This window comes from Euprymna scolopes, chromosome 15, assembly GCF_053919585.1.
Source record: "Euprymna scolopes isolate OS-2025 chromosome 15, ASM5391958v1, whole genome shotgun sequence".
Classification (NCBI taxonomy): domain Eukaryota; kingdom Metazoa; phylum Mollusca; class Cephalopoda; order Sepiida; family Sepiolidae; genus Euprymna; species Euprymna scolopes.
The window spans coordinates 6074783-6093778 of record NC_136496.1 but is presented as its reverse complement, the minus strand read 5'-3'; the positions used below and the strand labels follow the sequence as shown (position 1 = coordinate 6093778).

Here is an 18996-nt window from a genome sequence, read left to right as displayed (position 1 = left end):
ATAACTAGAAATGGTTATTTATGTGTGTATCAGCTATTACAAACATAATAAAACATATGAAGACTATTTCAATTTCCAGCAAGACAACTGCACAAGCGTTGTAGATGTCGGAGTGTGTTTGTCTCTCGTTGGCCTTCGTGATGTCCTGCAATTTGTCCACCAGCAATACAAGGCTCCAACAATGAAGACAGAAGTAAAGTGGTGTCCATTTCCAAACTGTAACCGTATTCTTTGTGTTACAACTGACAAAATTGGTAAGTACCCGTTTGTTAACACAGTTAACACAATACTGTGGGAGATTTCTTGGTTAATTATATGATTGTCTTCAAAGCCAATGCAAACAAGTTCTTGCTGAGCTATCCTCTTAAATAATTAAGTTATACATAATTTCTTCCATTATCAATGGTCACAATGTTGATTCACCAGCCACTCAAGTGGCTTTTGGGTCTTGTAAAAAACAAGAAAGAATTATAAGGAAATAAAACTGAAAAAAATTTTAAAGGTTTTCTTATTCTATTGATTTTATGCGATCAAATGTTTTTGATATTTTTGTACTCGCTCTCCAGTTTTCATAGGTCAACTGTCTGCTTCCATATTCTTCTACTCTCTACAGTCTTGTCAAGTAACGTGCTTCCAGATTTTCCTTGGTTGGCCAATATTCCTGCGATTCAAGACAACCATGGTTCTGTAAAAGTTTATCGAAAAGAATGAGGACTCCACCTGACCATAAATTTACACCCTATGCTTATACTTACCGTCCCAACCCCAACTTTTCCATTTATAACAAGTGGGAAACTACTTCTAATCTTAATATTATTTTGTCGAGGAGTATAACCTTATAGCAGATACTAATCATTTTTAGTACTAACTCAATTAATCCTACATACTCTCTCAGAGGTGTAGAAATACCTGACTTTGAACCCAGATGCAGGCTACCCCACTCGGTGCTGAGGGACCTGTAGATCTCGAGAAGGAAAACTGATGTTAAAACTGTGCTTCATATGTTTTTTGATCAGATGGTTTTTTTTTAAATTTTGCAACTTACTCTCCAGTTTTCATAGTTTAGCAGTTTAGCTGTCTGTTTCCAAATTCTACTCTCTACAGTTTTGTCTTGTCACTTGCTTCCAAAGTTTCCTTGGTCGGCCAATCTTCCTGTGAATCCAGACAACCATGCTTCTGTAAATTGAATAGGATGGACACTCCACACTGCCATACTAGCATAATCGATTCGTCTTTTTGTTATACTCTTTTTTTTGTAAATTTCTATTCACTTAAAACAAGGCAGATTGCTACTAAGAAACAAAAGGATATTGAGAATTAGGGGACAAATTTGTAAAGGTCTCCTTAGTAGGGATTTGTACAGTGAGATGTTTGTTCACAGTACATTTAAATTTCTGCATGTTGGTACTGTTGAGGATAGAAACTCATTAGAGTAGAAAGCTTTCCGTCACCTGAAGACCCCTACAGTGAAGAGGTGGGATTTTGTTGGTTGATTGGGGTTACAAGAGCTACAAGTTTGTCAGAGCACATTCCATTAAAATACTTGTAAAACAAACACAGGGATGTATTTTTCTCTTGTGTTTACGTACATAACTTCAAAATTACGTCAAATCCTGCCTTAGTGGTAAGATTGCTATGCATTTTCTCTGTTTCATATTTTTTTTTTTTACTATTATTTACCCCAAACGAAACAAATCGCCACTGATACATAAGGGACTACAGTTCATTAGGGATCATGCCTATAGGGACATTTTAAGTAGGGAGTTCAGCAGCGAGAAATGTGTTCACATTGCATTTAAATTTCTGCATGATAGTATAGTCGGGGAAGCAGGAAACAGGGAGGAAATTCCAAACTCTTGTAGTTGAAGGGGGAAACTTTCAGAGTAGAAGGCGCTCTGGCTTGGGGCCACCTCTGCAATTATGGGTGGGATTTTGTTGCCCATCGTGTGAGTCAAGAATATCTATGTCAACAGGGCAGCCACAAAGTTAGTCTGATTGTCGAGGATGTATCTCCGATTGGTATGAATAGAAATAAATTGACTCAACTTAATTTTATATTATTTTTTTATTGGAATCCTTTGAGACGGGTAATTTGCATATTTATTTATTCGTTTGTTTATTTATTTGCTTATTTATTTATTTGTTTATTTATTTATTTGTTTGTTTATTTATTTGTTTATTTATTTGTTTGTTTATTTATTTGTTTATTTATTTGTTTGTTTGTTTATTTATTTGTTTATTTATTTATTTGTTTATTTATTTGTTTGTTTATTTGTTTGTTTATTTATTTATTTGTTTATTTATTTATTTGTTTATTTATTTATTTATTTGTTTATTTATTTGTTTGTTTATTTTTTTATTTATTTGCTTATTTATTTATTTGTTTGTTTATTTATTTATTTATTTGTTTATTTATTTGTTTGTTTATTTGTTTATTTATTTGTTTATTTATTTGTTTATTTATTTATTATTTATTTGTTATTCATTTATTTGTTTATTTATTTGTTTATTTATTTATTTGTTTGTTTATTTATTTGTTTGTTTATTTATTTGTTTGTTTATTTATTTATTTGTTTATTTATTTGTTTGTTTATTTATTTATTTGTTTATTTATTTATTTGTTTGTTTATTTCTTTATTTGTTTGTTTATTTATTTGTTTGTTTATTTATTTGTTTGTTTATTTATTTATTTGTTTATTTATTTGTTTGTTTATTTATTTATTTGTTTATTTATTTATTTGTTTGTTTATTTCTTTATTTGTTTGTTTATTTATTTGTTTGTTTATTTATTTGTTTGTTTATTTATTTGTTTGTTTATTTATTTATTTGTTTATTTATTTATTTGTTTGTTTATTTCTTTATTTGTTTATCTGTTTATTTATTTATTTATTTATTTGTTTGTTTATTTTTTTATTTATTTGCTTATTTATTTATTTGTTTATTTATTTGTTTGTTTATTTGCAGACTGTTATTCTCATTAGCAACAACTATGAAGATGAGAATAACAATCTGCAAACAAACAAACAAATAAACAAATAAATAAATAAATATAAAACTTAATTTTGTTTGCAAAACTACAAATGTTGTTTATAAAAAATTATGTTTTCTCCTGTTGCCATATCTATCTTCTTTTTTTTCCTTGTTCTTTCAGCATCTGGTCAAACGCTTCGTGTGATATGTGAGTGTGGGAACGAACTGTGTTTCTCTTGTCTCCAGCCATTTCATTGGCCAGCTTCCTGCCTACAAAATCAGCTTTATCAATCCAAGTTGAAATCTCAAAGTAAGTGAACATTTTGCGTCAGACACTTCCGCCATTCTTGACAAAATAGGTATCATTTTTTTTCATTTCATAATTTTAAAAAACATAATGACTAATGTGCATACACCAGAGAGCTTCACCACGTGCTGTTGCTTTTATATGTCAGACCTTTCGGCTTGTGTGGTAATAGAACTTCTCAAATACATTTCCAATGTTAAGCTGTGTAAGGTGTTGTCTTTGGTGAAGTCGCCTGTTCCTTCTTACATCGGAATATTTCGCTTATCTATTTTTGATAATTATCAGAGACATTCTGGTACAAAACTTATCTAAGAACACTTCCAGACACATAAGGTACATATGTGTGAAATTTCAAAACATCGACCCAACCATTTTGGAGTCCATAGGGAACGAACTCACAGGCACACAAATAGTAGAGTTAGTGGAAATGTGTAAAAAAAATTGACATGAAAACACTTCAAAGACAGTAAATGACCAAGATCTCTGTTTTTCTCTCCTCTGATCTTGATCACGTGGTGCAATGGGGAAAAGGGTGGCTGGTTAATTTTAATGCATCTAAAACCAAGCTTCTTCGCCTGATCTTTACTCCTGATTTTAAATAGAACATGTATATCAAATCCGTTGCCAAGGACACTTGAAAAATGGTGGGATCATTCTATCACTCCAGTAGATATCTCACTGCTGAGGCAATTCTCTATCTGTATAAGAGTCAAGTGTGTCCAAGGATGAAGTACTGTTGCCTCATCTGGGTAGGAGCTGCTAGAATCACTTATCCTACCTTGGCAGAGTTCAAAATAGACATCGTAGTCTAGTTGTGGATGCCCTTTTCTCTCTCCTGCAACCTCTTTCCTACAGAAAAAAATGTTGCAAACCTGTCTCTGCTTTACCATTATTTTCATGGCAAGTGCTCGTCTGAGCTCCAATCTATGCTCCCCTCTTGCCAAACTTTCATGAAAAACACTTGTCTTGCTGAAACCACTATCAATAATTCCCCCCACTCTTTATCTGTGCCAAAACCTAAACATAGATTCCATGAACAAAGTTTCTTTCTTAGAATTGTGGAACACTGTTCCGTTTCCCTACTTTCAAGCTGACTACAATATGGCCGTCTTCAAGTCCAATGTAAACAAGTTCTTGATGAGCCATTCCCCTTAAGTAATCCAATTTCCTCTACTAACGATTACTACAATATTTTCCCATTGACTACTGTACACTCATTGACCTTGAGTGGTCCCCGGCCTGGAAAAGTAGTTACTCCTTTGTAAAAAAACAACACCTACAAATTCTGAACATTATTAAAAAAAAAAATACTTTTCGACAATCATTAAAAATAATTCCTACACAATTGCTGCACTGTCAGAAATATATATTTTTTCATGGAAATCGCTTAAGACAAGGCATGAAACCACTTAATGTAAGAAACTAATAAAAATAAAAGATGATTATCTCCAAACAGGAGATGTCATTTGACCTTAGCTTTGGAAAGACCAAAACTAATTTTTTTTTTTTTTTTTTATGAGGGAGTCACCAATTATCGAGGTATGAAAGCCATTTGTGGATAATGGTTAACAAGTGTAAAGTGGTCGATGAGACAATAGCCTAGTGATTAGTAGTGGTGGGTGGAATTTGCTGATTTAAAGGAGCAGCTCAACAGGAACTTGTTTACATTGAACTTGAAGATGACCATGTTGTAGTCAGCTGGAAAGCAGGCCCATAGTACATTGCACAGGTGGGCAGTTCTAGAAAAGAAACTTTGTTCATGGAATTTTTGTTTAGATTTAGGTAAAGATAGAGATTCGGGGGGAAATTGTTGACAGGAGGAAAACAGTGAGCAGAAAGAGTTCCACAAGTTAATAGATTTAATATTAAGCCAGCATTTATTACACTGTTCTTTTTCTCTCACAGACATAATGTTGCTAGTCTCAGTCTTTTCTATAAATACTATTATGACATGTGTTCTTCAGAATTGTATCAACCATTCTTAGTTTTTTTTTGTTGTAGCCTCTTGTCGCGGTGCGTGATAATAATGAGAGAAGAAGAGTGTCAATGCCAGTTTTTCTACATTCAAGGCTTAACTAAAACTGTTGTATTTTATATGCATCCAACTGTGGGCAGAAATACACAGGATTCCAGTGCGCATATCAGTTGTTTGCTAATTGCCTGCATATCAGTACACTAAATCATAACGCGTGCATATAAACAAAAATAGATTTCTCATACATAATCATCAGCAGCAGCAGCATCAGTAGCAGCCCTGTTGTTTTAGCAGCATCAGCGACCGCGATTCTCCAAATCGTAGATTCATGTTAATCTCGGGAAGACAAATAAAGACCATAGTTTCCCATTGCTTTCTGTCTTGATTCGGGGGTGCATCTTCCCCAGTGAGTTGAACGCACCCCCAGATACCAGCCTGGAAATTTCTACGACTTGGCACAGTACATACAGTGCCTAGTCTTCCGAAATGGTCACCCATTTGGGACTGACCAGGTTCATTGTCGCTTAACTTCGGTGATCTGGCAAGAACCGATGTGTCAACATGATTAGTTCATACAGCTGCTACATTATAACATGCTAAATTGTTTCCTTTTTTTTTTTTTAGGTAAAGATGACACGTTTCAAAAGATCTCAGCATTATCAAAACCAGCAAATAAAGTGAACTATCTCTCATCAGCGGTAAGTAACTATTTTGTCACAGAAATGTTGCAATAAGTTGACAAACCATGACAAGCATTAAGAAAACCTAAATACTCCCAAGGCATGTGCGCTTGATCTCATCTGTTTTACTAATAAAAAAATGTTCTGCTGAGCTAGCCCTTCTCCACTCCAAACTTTTCAATAAATCTTTAACTGAGTTTCGCTTCCTTGATAGCTTGAAAATTTTTTCCATGCTACAAGTATTCAAGAATTTTGGTGAAAGAACTGACCCACTCAATTATCACCACATCAGTCTCCTCGTCATCTTCGGTAAAATCTTTGAATTGTTAACCAATCAAGTGCTAGTTCACCATCTTGTAAATGGTAAGCTTCTTTCTGACCAGCAGTATGGATTTAGGCAAGTTCGTTCTGCTGCAGATATTTTAATGATCATTTCTGACTGCATATCCCATGCACTGGATAAGGCAGAAGTTAGGGCTGTAGCTCTTGATATATTCAAAGCATTTTGTGATCTTCCATAAGTCTAGATGTCAGAGAGCATCCTATAATAGCTTCTTCTCTCAAACTGTGAGCTTCTTTAGTCTGTTTTTCCCTTTTTGTTTTTTTTACAAAGGAGCCACCACTTATCAAGGTCAGGAGGCCATTTGAGGATAAAGGTTAATGAGTGTGCAATAGTCAATGGAAAATGTCGTAGTAATCGTTAGTGGAAATTTGGTAAATCAGATTACTTAAGAGGATGGCTCATTAAGAATTTGTTCACGTTGGAATTGAAGACGACCATAGTCAGTTGGAAAGCAGTAGAATGGAACAAAGTTCCATAGCCGTGCAGTTCTAAGAAAGAAGCTTTGTTCATGGAATCTACGTTTAGGTTTAGGCACAGATAAAGAATGGGGGAAATTGTTGATAGTGATTTCAGCTAGACGAGTGTTTTTTGTGAAAGTTTAGCAAGAGGGAACCATAGATTAGAGCTCAGACGAGCACTTGCCATGAAAATAACAATACAGCAGAGACAAGCTCGCAGTGTTTCTCCTGTAGGAAAGAGGTTGCGGGGAAAACAAAAAGGGCACCCACCCACTAGGCTACAAAGTCTATTTTGAACTCTGTCAACGCAGGATAAGATGCTTCTAGCAGCTCCTGCTCAGATGTGGCAACAGTACTCCATCCTAGAACATACTTGGCTCTTATACAGATAGAGAATTACATTGGCAGTGAGATATCTACTGGAGCGATGGAATGATGTTTTATTTTGAAATAGCATTTTTGTTAGTCTGTCATACTTAAAATTGAAATAGCATTTTCATTGATCTATCACATTCAAGTCTGAAATATTATTTTAATTATGTTAATTGACATTATTATTTTTTTCTTGAATGCTATTTTGTTACTCTAACTGCTATTTTCAATAATTCCATTTATATTTTTGTCATTTTATTCCAGAATGTCCAACTGCCAAGTTCCCCGAAACGTATTGGTAGGAAACGGAAGAGCCGAGGCTTATACACATTCACTATTCGTCACCATAACTTACAACAGAAAGAACACCTTGGATTTCTTAAGAGAAATGCCAAGAAATTTACCTGCAGAATTTTAGTGAGTTCGTCTTTGAGAAATCTGGATTTTTAATAAGTATTAATATACATGAAAATATTTTAATTTAGATATATATATATATACTAAATGACGTGTTGTCACCGTCGTCATCGGTTTAACGTCTCGTTTACATGCTGGCATGTGTAAGACAATTTTAAGAAATTGATTTCCAAATCAAACTATCTCTGACCAGATCTTTATCCTTTTTTTTTTAAAAAACATTCTTATCACATTTTTAATGGAAATTGCTTCAGACAAGGCATAAAGCCACTTGATATAAGGAGCTAAAAAAAAAAAGAAAATACCACTTCAAGATCAAAAGAGTAAATGATAAACATTAAATGGATAGATTCCAATGCCAGAAACAGTAATTCTTCCCTCTTATTAAACATCACTCATGGAATGTGAGGACTAAAGGACAACATAATTGAAACAAGAGTTATATCCTATGTTTTACTTGACGTTCTTCTGCTACCTCAACTACATCTATTAACTCTAGAACTCTCATCTGTTATTTCAATGTGGCCATACCATTACAGTCTCCTGTTCTGAACATATCTCTCTATACTTCCAAAATTTAATCTCTCACTCTTAAGAATCAGATCTAAGGCTGTTATTAAAACACACATTATCGATCATATCGTTCTCCTTTTACTTAAGGATTTTGTTATTTTGATACCACCATTATTACGATGAAGATCTCCATTATTTTCGTCAAAATTGGAAATAATTTCATATTTTCCCCAGCTTTAGACAAATAGATCCATTGCCTTGTGGCTGACTTGGGAAAGGCAAAGACTAAGAGAGTAAACCAATAGGCAACTCCTGCATCTGCGCTGACTCCAAACATATTGGCTTGCCTTTCCGTCAAACTTTGTCTTCAATGGGCAAACCTATGTCTCCTTATCACCTGCTCAAGCCTGCATATGTAGAAGCAACTCTAGCTTCGAACTGCAGTGCTCCAGACTTGATGCAGAACACCATTGTCTCACGAGACAGAAGGTTGCCAGCATCATCATTTCTCTCCATGCAATAATTTGGTTAACAATAGTAATGCTCTGCTGGTTAGTGATGGCAGAATTTCCCTAAACTTATTCAATCCAATCATAACTCTTGCAGTCACGTTAGCACTTGCTTCTTCCCGCTTTCCAATGATGTTACCAAGGTAACAAAACTTCTTGATTATTTCAATAGTTTCATCTTTTCATTTCTTATCCATCTCCATTATTTTAGAAATCTAGCACACAAAATGATTATCGTCTCTCAACCTATCAATAATTTTGCTATGCTCTTTGTATATCCAATTCTTACAAGCAACATAGACAGTGAATTAACTCCACAAACTGAGCGAGAAAACTTTTCTCATTTTGGGAGCTTACCAGCACTACAACCACTGATTATCAATTTCCTCTTTCTTTTGGTGACGTTAAGAAAAGCAGAGAGAAAGAAGCAGACAGTGTGATATACTGCGTGTGTTTTACTCTCTTCCTCTTTGAGCCAACATTTTACAAGAAAAAGAGGTATAAATAAAGACCTGGCCAGAGACAGGTTAGTTAAAAACTACCCAACACATGTCAGCATGTAAAACAGACGTTGAACCAACAATGACGTGTAAAGCAAACAAACTGAGAAGTTTAAAAACTGTTTCGTTTCAGAATTTGGTCAAATCTCAAGGTGCCGCCATTGTTTCTGAATTAATTCCAATAAATGAAGTTTCTCTTGAACCGGATGCCATGAAGAATATTCAAAGCCAAGTGACACAATTTGTGAATGCCATTGTGAACCTTATACCAAAAGTAAGTGGGCAAGGAATCTTTGTTTTCTTTTTTCTTTTATAAGAATTAATGGCACTTGTGCATTTTTGGTACTGTGCTGAAATAATAACATTATTTTGAAAGCCATTGTTAACATGGGAAGGGTAGGGTGTTTTGTAACTATTCTGTTTCCACGTGACAATTTAATAAAAAAAAAAGAAGATATTTTGAAACTTAGATTTTTTCACCCTAAACAAGGCACATTGCCACTTTGATGTAGGGGGCTACTATCTGAGATATAAGCTACAGGGGTACTATGTAGGGAGTTGGGCAGCAAGATGCCGGTTCACGTTACACTTGAACTCCAGCATGTCAATACATTTTGGGGAAGCAGGGCCCGGAACGGAATTCCAAAGTCTAGCGGTTCTGGTGAAGAAACTACTGGAGTAGAACGCTCTCTTACATCTAGGGATCTCTACTGTGTAGAGAGGGTATTTAGCTGCTTGTCGGGTTTTTCAGGGGGGGGGGGTATTTATGCCGGGGTGGCACAAGTGCTTGCAGTTTGTCAGAGCATTCACCATTAAAATACTTGTAGAACAGACAGAGGGATGCAACATTTCATCGATGGGACAGAGGCTGAAGCTTAGATGACAGTTCAGGACCTATCTTTTGAACCTTGTCTAGGAGCGAGAGACCTATAGCAGATGCGCCAGCCCGGATCTAACCTGAAAAACTATTTAAAAATAGCGCGGTACAAAATAAAAGGAGCGAGAGGTATGAGTTTTACTCTACTTACAATTTTTAGAAGTTCCTTTTCTTTTATATTTTTAAGCCAAACCTACGTATATACCCAGTATAAAAATGAAATGGATTTATTTATTGAAATATATTAATGGCCTAAAATGTTTATTGTCTACATTTTTTTACATTCAGTTAAAATTACCTTAATCACAAATCAGACATCCCTATGCGCCCCATAATGATCATCCGTAATAGTAGCGCCATATACAAAATTGCACGAGCTATATCTAATATTCTAACCCCACTAATGGGCACTATTAACACTTTCCACATAAAAATCTCTGAATTTACTTAACAAAATAAAAAACGTAAATGTACATAACAAAACTTAGAAATAACATAATCATAAACTAATGTCCCCATTAAAAAATGTTTACATTTATTCTATACACACCTAAAAATATCAACATTAACTTACCGTTTTCTCTTAACACATTCATAAAAATAATTAGACTTATAACTGATATGATGTATTTTCAATTCAATAATTTTTACAAGCAGGTAATTCTTTCACAAGTAACCCTCTATTCTTAGAATGTCCCTTTCACCTTTAGATTATCTCCAAACACAGAATATTTGAGATGAATTGACAAAATTTTAATCTTTCTCCCTGAAAACATACACATAGATAACACTAAAAACAAATTAGTTAAATCTTCCATAAAGTTTACCTATGAAACAGAGAACAATTACTCAATACCAATTCTGCATATACTTCTATTAAAAGCCAACGATAATCTATCGTTAAAAGTTCATCGCAAGCTATACACAAAAATGATTACATACATTTCTACTTACAAATACTTATAACAACATAAAAACAGGCCTGATAATCTGTTTCTTTCTATGTGCTTTCAGAATTTGTAGTCCAGAATATCCGGACAAAGAATTCAACTCCATCACAAAATCTTTGAAAACCTTGGAATATCCCACATATTTTATATTAAATGCAAAGAAAAAAAAGAGATACAAATATTTTCCAGAATCAACAAACAAAACTCATACACGCAAGACATTTCTCTCAAACAGACGTCTTCTTTTACCCACTCACACCAATAACAATAATTTGCAACACACTTGTAGTTCCAATAATACAAATTACATCACAAACTATAAGATAAACATTAAAAACAATAAAACATTAAAAAACATATCTAATTCAGATGTATTTACTGTTGCATGCAATAATTGTCATTAAATATACGTTGGTGAAACCCAATAGGGACTAAAGAAAAGACTCAATAAATATAAAAGATAAAAAGAAGCAATTTACTGTATGCATTACTTTCTAGTTCATTGCAACATTCTTTTACCTTTAACAACCTAAACTTATTAAATTCATTTTAAATAAGACTTCTTGAATCAGCGCTCATTACAAACTCAAACACAATTAAACAGCATAACAGCTTCAACAATTTGTCTCTTTTAATCAGTAAACTTATATTAAAAAAAAACAACTTAAATTTAAATACAAGTTAACTAATTCATGCCACAGAAAATAATATCTCTATATAAATAAAATGAACTCATTTTTTCCCGTCGGATTTTGACCTTAATAGGATTAAAAATCAAGATATTTCATGCAAATATAATATGCACAAACGGCAGAACAATATCTGAGGTGTGTTATAGGCTTATTATTTCTCAAATTCCTCGATAATCTTAGATTTCTATACTTTTTCTGCTGAGAAGTCACGGCCAAAATCGGTTAAGATCAATGGAAGTGGTAAAATATTTTCTCTCTAATAAATTCCTCCTCCCCCTGCCACCACTTAACACCGTTTGGGGATCGTTCACAAGGAACAGTTGAGAAGAGAACACCGGTTTGGCTTCGTAGTTCTTTCATGTGAAGTTATTTAAAATCACTAAACTAAGCTGCAGTGCTCTGTGGCGTAGTGGTTAGCGTGCTGGACAATTCACATTATATTTTCACGTTCGCGCCGACCTACCGTAGTGTTTTTTTTTTTTTTTTTTTTTTCCTAAACAACTGGAATGGACTTTTCTTGGTGGCCGAACTGTTAACGTTGCAGATGTTTTTTTTTTTTTCACACTTTATTTTCCTACTTTTACTCATGACTCCGGGTTTGATCCTTCCTACTTGCCTACCATAACATTTTTTAAAACTCCCCCCCCCCCCGTCCCGGAAACAAACACTCGGGCAACGCCGGGTACCCCCGCTAGTTATTAATAAAATTAAAAAAAGAACAATCAATCAATAAATAAATAAAAACAAAGAAACACTCATTTCATTTAATATACACGTCCAACAGAAACAGCATCATATCTTTTTAAATTTTAATGATTATATGTCATTTAAAAAAAAAAATCTCTCATTTCATGCAATGAACGCTATACATACTTTAACATGCTAACAGCTATTTTTTTCATTCGGAACAAAACATCGATTTCACATTACAAATAAAACAAATTTTCAAATATTATAATGACATTTTATTTCTTTGAATCAATCATCTCAACAAAGTCTTGAAATGAAGATAAAACATTGATGAAGATATAATCTTAGCTTGTTCCTTTTTCATTTCTCCATACATGCATACACACACATTTATATTCATATATATATTTATATACAAGTACACACACACACACACACACACACACACATATATATAATATAAAGCTGAACGTCTGTGTGTGTGTCTGGTCATGAATAGGCTCCTATATGGTTGACTATTATAGAAAACTGATCACATAATGATAGATGTATCGAGACACAGGAATGGGTATGTTTCCTCTGGCATAATGATGATTCATTAAAATTGTGGGGTCTGCGTACGCGCCTGGTCCACAGAGTATGGAAATAAAAAATTTAAAAATTAAAAAAAACGTTTACAAGTGTTTTTGATATAGATGTACATAAGAATACTTTGATAAGTATGTTTTAACTTAAATAGGGATGGTATAATAAAATTGTGGGGTCTTCATTCGTGCCTGGCCTCCATAAAATAGAAATAGGCACAAGCTTTAATAAAGACTTTTCATATCTATCTGTCTAAGTATACTTTGATAATTATGTTTCAGTTTGAAGAAATATGGTATAATAAAATTATGGGGTGTTCGTTCGCGCCTGACCTCCATAGAATGGGAATATGTCACAAAGTTTAACAAGGTTTTTTTTAATATAGATCCACAGAATATTGTGATAAGTGTTTCAGTGTGAACAGGTATGGTATAATAAATTATGGGGTTTATCTATTTTATTTTTACTTTCATCATATTTTGCTTTGGTTTTGATACCCCCAAATATTCGAAGCTATCTCTTTACAACCCTTTTCATAACCTATCATACTTTCATAAATCAGAGTCCATTTACTGTAGGCTGTTTTTGAACTCAGTCAACAACGGGTACTTTTGATATATATATATATATATATATATATATATATATATATATATATATATATATATATATATATATATATATATATATATATATGTGAGAGAGAGAGAGAGGGAATGTTCATCTTTTTGTTGTCTGATGTCAAGATATAAGATTTATTTCTTTTGAATTAAACTCTCCATCAATTTCAGTTGTTGATTTCTAAGAATGTCATAACGTATAATCTTTTTCATTTCAGTTGCATCAGGTGATTGAGTTCACAGCTGTTTACCTTGATGGGCTTTCCCCAAAAGATCTCAGTCCAGAACAAATAAAGAACATCATTTGCAAGTTGGAGTTCATCACTTTACAAATGACTGAGGTACGTCCACCATTCTTTTCTGTTAAAAAAAGTATTTATTGTAAATTTGCAAAATTATTATCTTTCCATTATACTAGTTTTTTTATTATTAAAGTCTCATTTCTCTGGACAATTGGAACTTTATTTGTTTCACAGTCAAAGTCACGCCCGTGTTCTACTCATCCTTAGAAGGAGGGTGGTAATTTTTCTATCGATTCATCTGCCATTACATTGCTACCTCTCATCACTTCCACAAGAAGTCTTTCAGAAAGACTGATGACTGTCTGTTGGATTCAAACTGTTGACTCTAAACTCGAACTGAATTCTAACTGACTGACTGAAAAATGTACCATGTGCATTTCTATATATTTTAGAGGTAGAGGAGGGATATGGGCCCCTACATTACTGACATGTCATTATGCACTCAACACTTGTCCTTGTTAAGGTTGTTCCAGTTTTAAACCCAAGTCAACTAGTTTGATTTAGTTTGACCTCTTGATCCCATCTGCACTAGAAATCCTGTTTAACCTCTATCGGCTTGCTCTTCATGACACTGATCTAAAATAAAATAGCAAGTAAGGCACTAATCCAAGTGACAACAAAACCCTTTCTCCATTACATGCAGGGAAAGTATTAATCTATCTCTTTGCATGAGGGTAAAATAGTAGGGTGGTCTAGGCTCAAGCCTTGTTAGGTTAACTAGTTTAGGAGCAAAAAGAAATAGTATACATCCATAATGACATCCAATTAATTTTTTGAATTTTTCTTTGTTCATAAGTTTGAAGATGATCTCCCGACCAAAGTGGAATGAAACTGCGAATGGATAGTAATGACTTCCAGACCGTAGTGGGCTGCAGATAGATGGTAACATTTAATGCTACTAAGACTAAGCTGCTTTTTTTTAATAATTACAAGACACCTCTCCAACCATTGATATCGATGACAAATAAAACCCTGAGAATTCTTCCTTAGAACTCCTCAGCCTAACATTTGCAGGCAATATGAACCAGAATAAATACATTGAGGACATTGCAAAGGCTGCTGCAAAGAAGGTGGGCTCCCTCTATCAAGCTAGAAGACTACTCACACCTAAGAATATCCTGTACCTCTACAAAACCACCATTCACCCATGCATGGAGTATTGTTGGCTCATCTGGGCTGGTGCATCTACCACTAGTCTCTCCCTCTTGGATAGGGCCTAAAAAAAGAAAATCTAATAGGTCCCACTTTGTTAACGAAGCTCCAACCCCTGTCCCATCACCATAATGTTGCGTCTGTGCCTGTTTTACAAATTTTCATATAATGAACTTGTTGCACTTGTGTCCTCTTGCCAGCCCACTTAGCAACAAAATCTCCCCCCTTCACTGTTGAGATCCCTAAATGCCAGAAAGCTTTCTACTCTAACAGCTTCTTCCCCCGAACAGCCAGACTTTGGAATTCCCTTCCTGCTACCTACTTCTCTGTCTGTACTGATATGCAGAAGTTTAAATGTGATGTACCTATTTACTATGCCTCCCCACGGGACAGAGTTAGACACCAGGGTCGTTTTTTAACGTGGAGAAAAGGTACAAAAATAAAAATTGTCTCAGTCGTGAAGGATTTCTCCTCCACCGAAAGAGAACAAGAAATAGAAGTGCAGCATCTGAAGAACAGATACTACACTTTGATCTTGTCCTGAAGGCCAGTTTAAATGTGATGTAAACCAACATCTTGTTAATCTTTCCTAGGCATGGTCCCAATTAACTCTTATTCCGTCCAAACAAAGCATATTCCCACTTGGACATAAAGGGGTACTATGTGGTACCATGTCTGTAGGTGTACTATGTAGGGAGTTGAGCAGCAAGATATCTGTTCATATGACATTTAAACTTCTGCACATTACTAAAGTCAGGGAAACAGGAGACTAGGAGGGAATTCCAAAGTCTAGTAGTTCAATGGGAAGAAACTATTAAAATAGAAGGGGGCGTCTACAGTGAAGGTGGGGGGTGATTTTGCTGCTTCCCGGGTTAGGGGTATTTTCGTTGAGGTGGTACAAGTGTTATGAGTTCATTAAAGCCCATTCCATTAAAGTAGTTGTAAAAACATTGCATTGATATATGTGAATGGTTTCGTGATTTCTAAGGGGATAATCCAAAGTCCTTATTTTTTTTGATAATAAAATAACTTTCTTTTTATTTGTTTCAGATTCTAACGAAAGAAAAGAAGTCAGATTTGAAAAAAGCAATTGGAAATCTTTTACAACTACAGATTCATTCACAGAGAACAATGAATGCATTGTTAAAATTTTTGTAAAAAAAAAAAAAATCAACTTCTAAATTAAATATTTATTTAAATTTTTAATTAAAATTTAATTTAATTTTTACTTAATCTTTTTTTAATTTTAAATCACATGTTAATTAAAAATTTTATTTAAATTTTTTAATCAAATTAAATTTTAAATGAATTTTTTATTTGAATTAACTAAATTTTAGTTAAATTTTAATAAAATTTTCAATAATTTTTATTTACTTTTTGTAAAATTCTTAATTTACTTTTAAAATTTTTTTTTTTTTTTTACATAGTAGTCACCACTTATCAAGGCCCAGAAGCCACTCGGGGATAAGGGTTATTGCGTGTACAGTAATCAATGGGATAATATAGTAATAATTAAATTTTTAAATTTCAATTTAATTTTTAATAAATTTTTAATTTCAATTTAATTTTTAATAAAGTTATTTGATAAATTTTTCAAGAAATATTTTGTTTCATTTTAATAAAATTTAACAATTTTTAATTTAATTTTAATTAAATTTTCAAAAATTGTTAAAGTAAATTTTTAATAAAATTTTTTATTTAGTTTTACAAAAGAAACCGTTTACTACAAAAATCTGGCTTCATTTTAAGTAAGGTTTCTATAAAAAAAAATAAAACAATTAAATGGTGTTTGCTCTACTTTGAATTGTATGTTTTTTATGTATTTTGTGTTCTATAAAATATTATCTTGTTTGAAGGGGACAGAATTGAAGGCTGTGACAAATTCAGATATTTTTAAACTTTGTCAATTATGTAAAAATTTTGAATAAATAAATATTATTTTCAATTGTTTATTTGTATTCATTATCAAAGATTTGGTTGGTTGTTTTTGTTTTACGGCATATCAACCCTTTTTAGGTCATTTAATGCCTAATCCAGTGATTTTGAAGAAAAATTTTTAATAGAATATTTGTGTTTTGTTTTTTTTCAAGTTAGGGTCCCAACTATAGGTTAAATAGAAACTAACATGTACTACCACTCCAGGTCAGAGTGAACCTGGGAGCAATGGCAATTAAGGGGTGGCTCCACAATCCCTAAAGCCCGCAAGCTGGGGCCTCACCATTAGTTTAAGGTCATATCCAAGACCCATTTTCAAAGAAGAAAAAAAGTATGGGGTAGATATTAATTAATAGGTACTTGTACAGTTTAGTCAAGACATTAAAAAATGAAAATATCGAAAAAAAAGTTAAAATTGTATGTATCCGTTATAGAACGAAGTTCTCCGAAAAAAAATTTCACTTAATTTCATCAAGTAGTTTTTTTTTTACAGCGGAAAAACACGTTTTTATGAAAGCACGATGGCGGCCATCTTGGATGTAAAAAAAAAAATTGTTTGAATTTTAGAAATGACAAAGGGAGATAACTCCAGTTAAAGCGCTGACACCCCTCCCCATCTCTAATACTAGCTTTTCTTCCTAAAAATCGAACATTTTGCTCGGTATCATAACAATTTTTTTTTTTCGCTGAAAAAAAAAAAAAAAAAAAAAAACTATCTGATGAAATTAAGTGAAATTTTTTTTCAGAGAACTTCGTTCCATAACGGATACATACAATTTAAACTTTTTTTCGATATTTTCATTTTTTAATGCCTTGACTAAACTGTACAAGTACCAATTAATAATGGTGCATAGAAAAAGATGTCTACTGCTAAAAATTTTCCAATTGTTAATGAATGGTAATGATATTAATAACGTGTGTGTGTGTGTGTATGGCATAATCACATTGACACGCCGGTTCTTATCAGATCATCGAAGTTAAGCAACGTTGAGCCAGGCTAATTTAGAATGGGTGACCATTTGGGAGTTCTAAGCGCTGTATGTGCTCTCCGCTTATCTCAGCATTGTTTCCAGTCACTCTGAACCTCCACTTGCCACTGGTATTCAACAATGTCGACTCAGGAAAGGTGTAGTTGGTGATTGCACATCCCTTGTCACAAAAATTTCACATGTAGGCACCCTTACAGTGGGTATTCATGGTCTGTCAAGACTGAAGGAAACCTTTATATATATATATATCTGATGAAAATAATGGAAATAGTATTCCAACAAAATAGAGAAATAAAAATAAAAAGGAACAAACCGAGTTATGTGTTCATCAACGTTTCGTCTTTATTTCAAAACTTCCTCTGGATGAATGAGGTTAAGAAAACAAAAACACCTGTACAAATATTTGAAAATGTTTCATGTGGAAAGTGTGGTGCTGTTCTATTTCAGAAACGGAAAAAACGTTCGAAATTCAAAAAGAGGGGAGCTTGCGACTATATGACGTTATTAAAACTTTTTCTCTTTAACAATGCAAGCGTTGATGAACACATAACTGTTCCTTTTTATTTCTCTCTCTCTCCCTCATATATATATATATATATATATATAAAATGGTTGTAGTTTGGTTTCCTAGATGTAGATCCACTAAAATCCATGTTTATTAAAGAGTGCTCAATAGTCTGTTTATTATACAAACATTATTGGTTGCATATGTGCATACATGTTTCAGTGGAATCTTAATTTAGAGAGACACACTTTGTCAGATCAAGGAGCAACAACTTAGCAGGTTATCCAGCATAGCCTGGTCATAAAATATGCTTAAATGTGATATTTTAATTTATGCAGATTCTGTATTTATTATTATAGAACCAATTATCTATTGATCATTATATTATATCCAGTATATAGTAATAATTTCAGGAGTTGAAAAAAGTAGGATTTGGGTGCCATCAGCTAGAATAGAAACTAAAACATTTAACTATCCAGTGGTATATGACCTAAGGAAACGTGAATGTCAAAATTTTAAAAATTAACGCAGCTAATCAAATGTATATTTGCACATTCATGGAGGATATATATTAAGTCCCTTTACGGCTGCCAAGATTCAATTAAAAAAATTTTTTTTTTGTAAGTCAATTAAGCAGGTTATTTCTATGCATGTG

At 33.2% G+C, this 18996-nt stretch overlaps 1 protein-coding gene across 2 annotated transcripts in view; it reads left to right on the top strand.

Annotated features, from left to right (window-relative positions):
* LOC145293714 (uncharacterized) overlaps positions 1-16179 on the top strand; it is a 47740-nt gene extending 31561 nt beyond the window's left edge. Inside the window, exons 8-14 of one of the 2 annotated variants that reach the window (XM_080140152.1) lie at positions 80-254; positions 3152-3280; positions 5877-5950; positions 7370-7522; positions 9178-9318; positions 13677-13799; positions 15963-16179. In XM_080140152.1, the coding sequence (XP_079996278.1) occupies positions 80-254; positions 3152-3280; positions 5877-5950; positions 7370-7522; positions 9178-9318; positions 13677-13799; positions 15963-16070 (903 nt within the window). In that variant the 3' untranslated portion in view covers positions 16071-16179. The remainder of the gene's footprint in view (positions 1-79; positions 255-3151; positions 3281-5876; positions 5951-7369; positions 7523-9177; positions 9319-13676; positions 13800-15962) is intronic. The other variant, XM_080140151.1, reaches the window with a different exon arrangement.
* The last annotated feature ends 2817 nt before the right edge of the window (positions 16180-18996 follow it).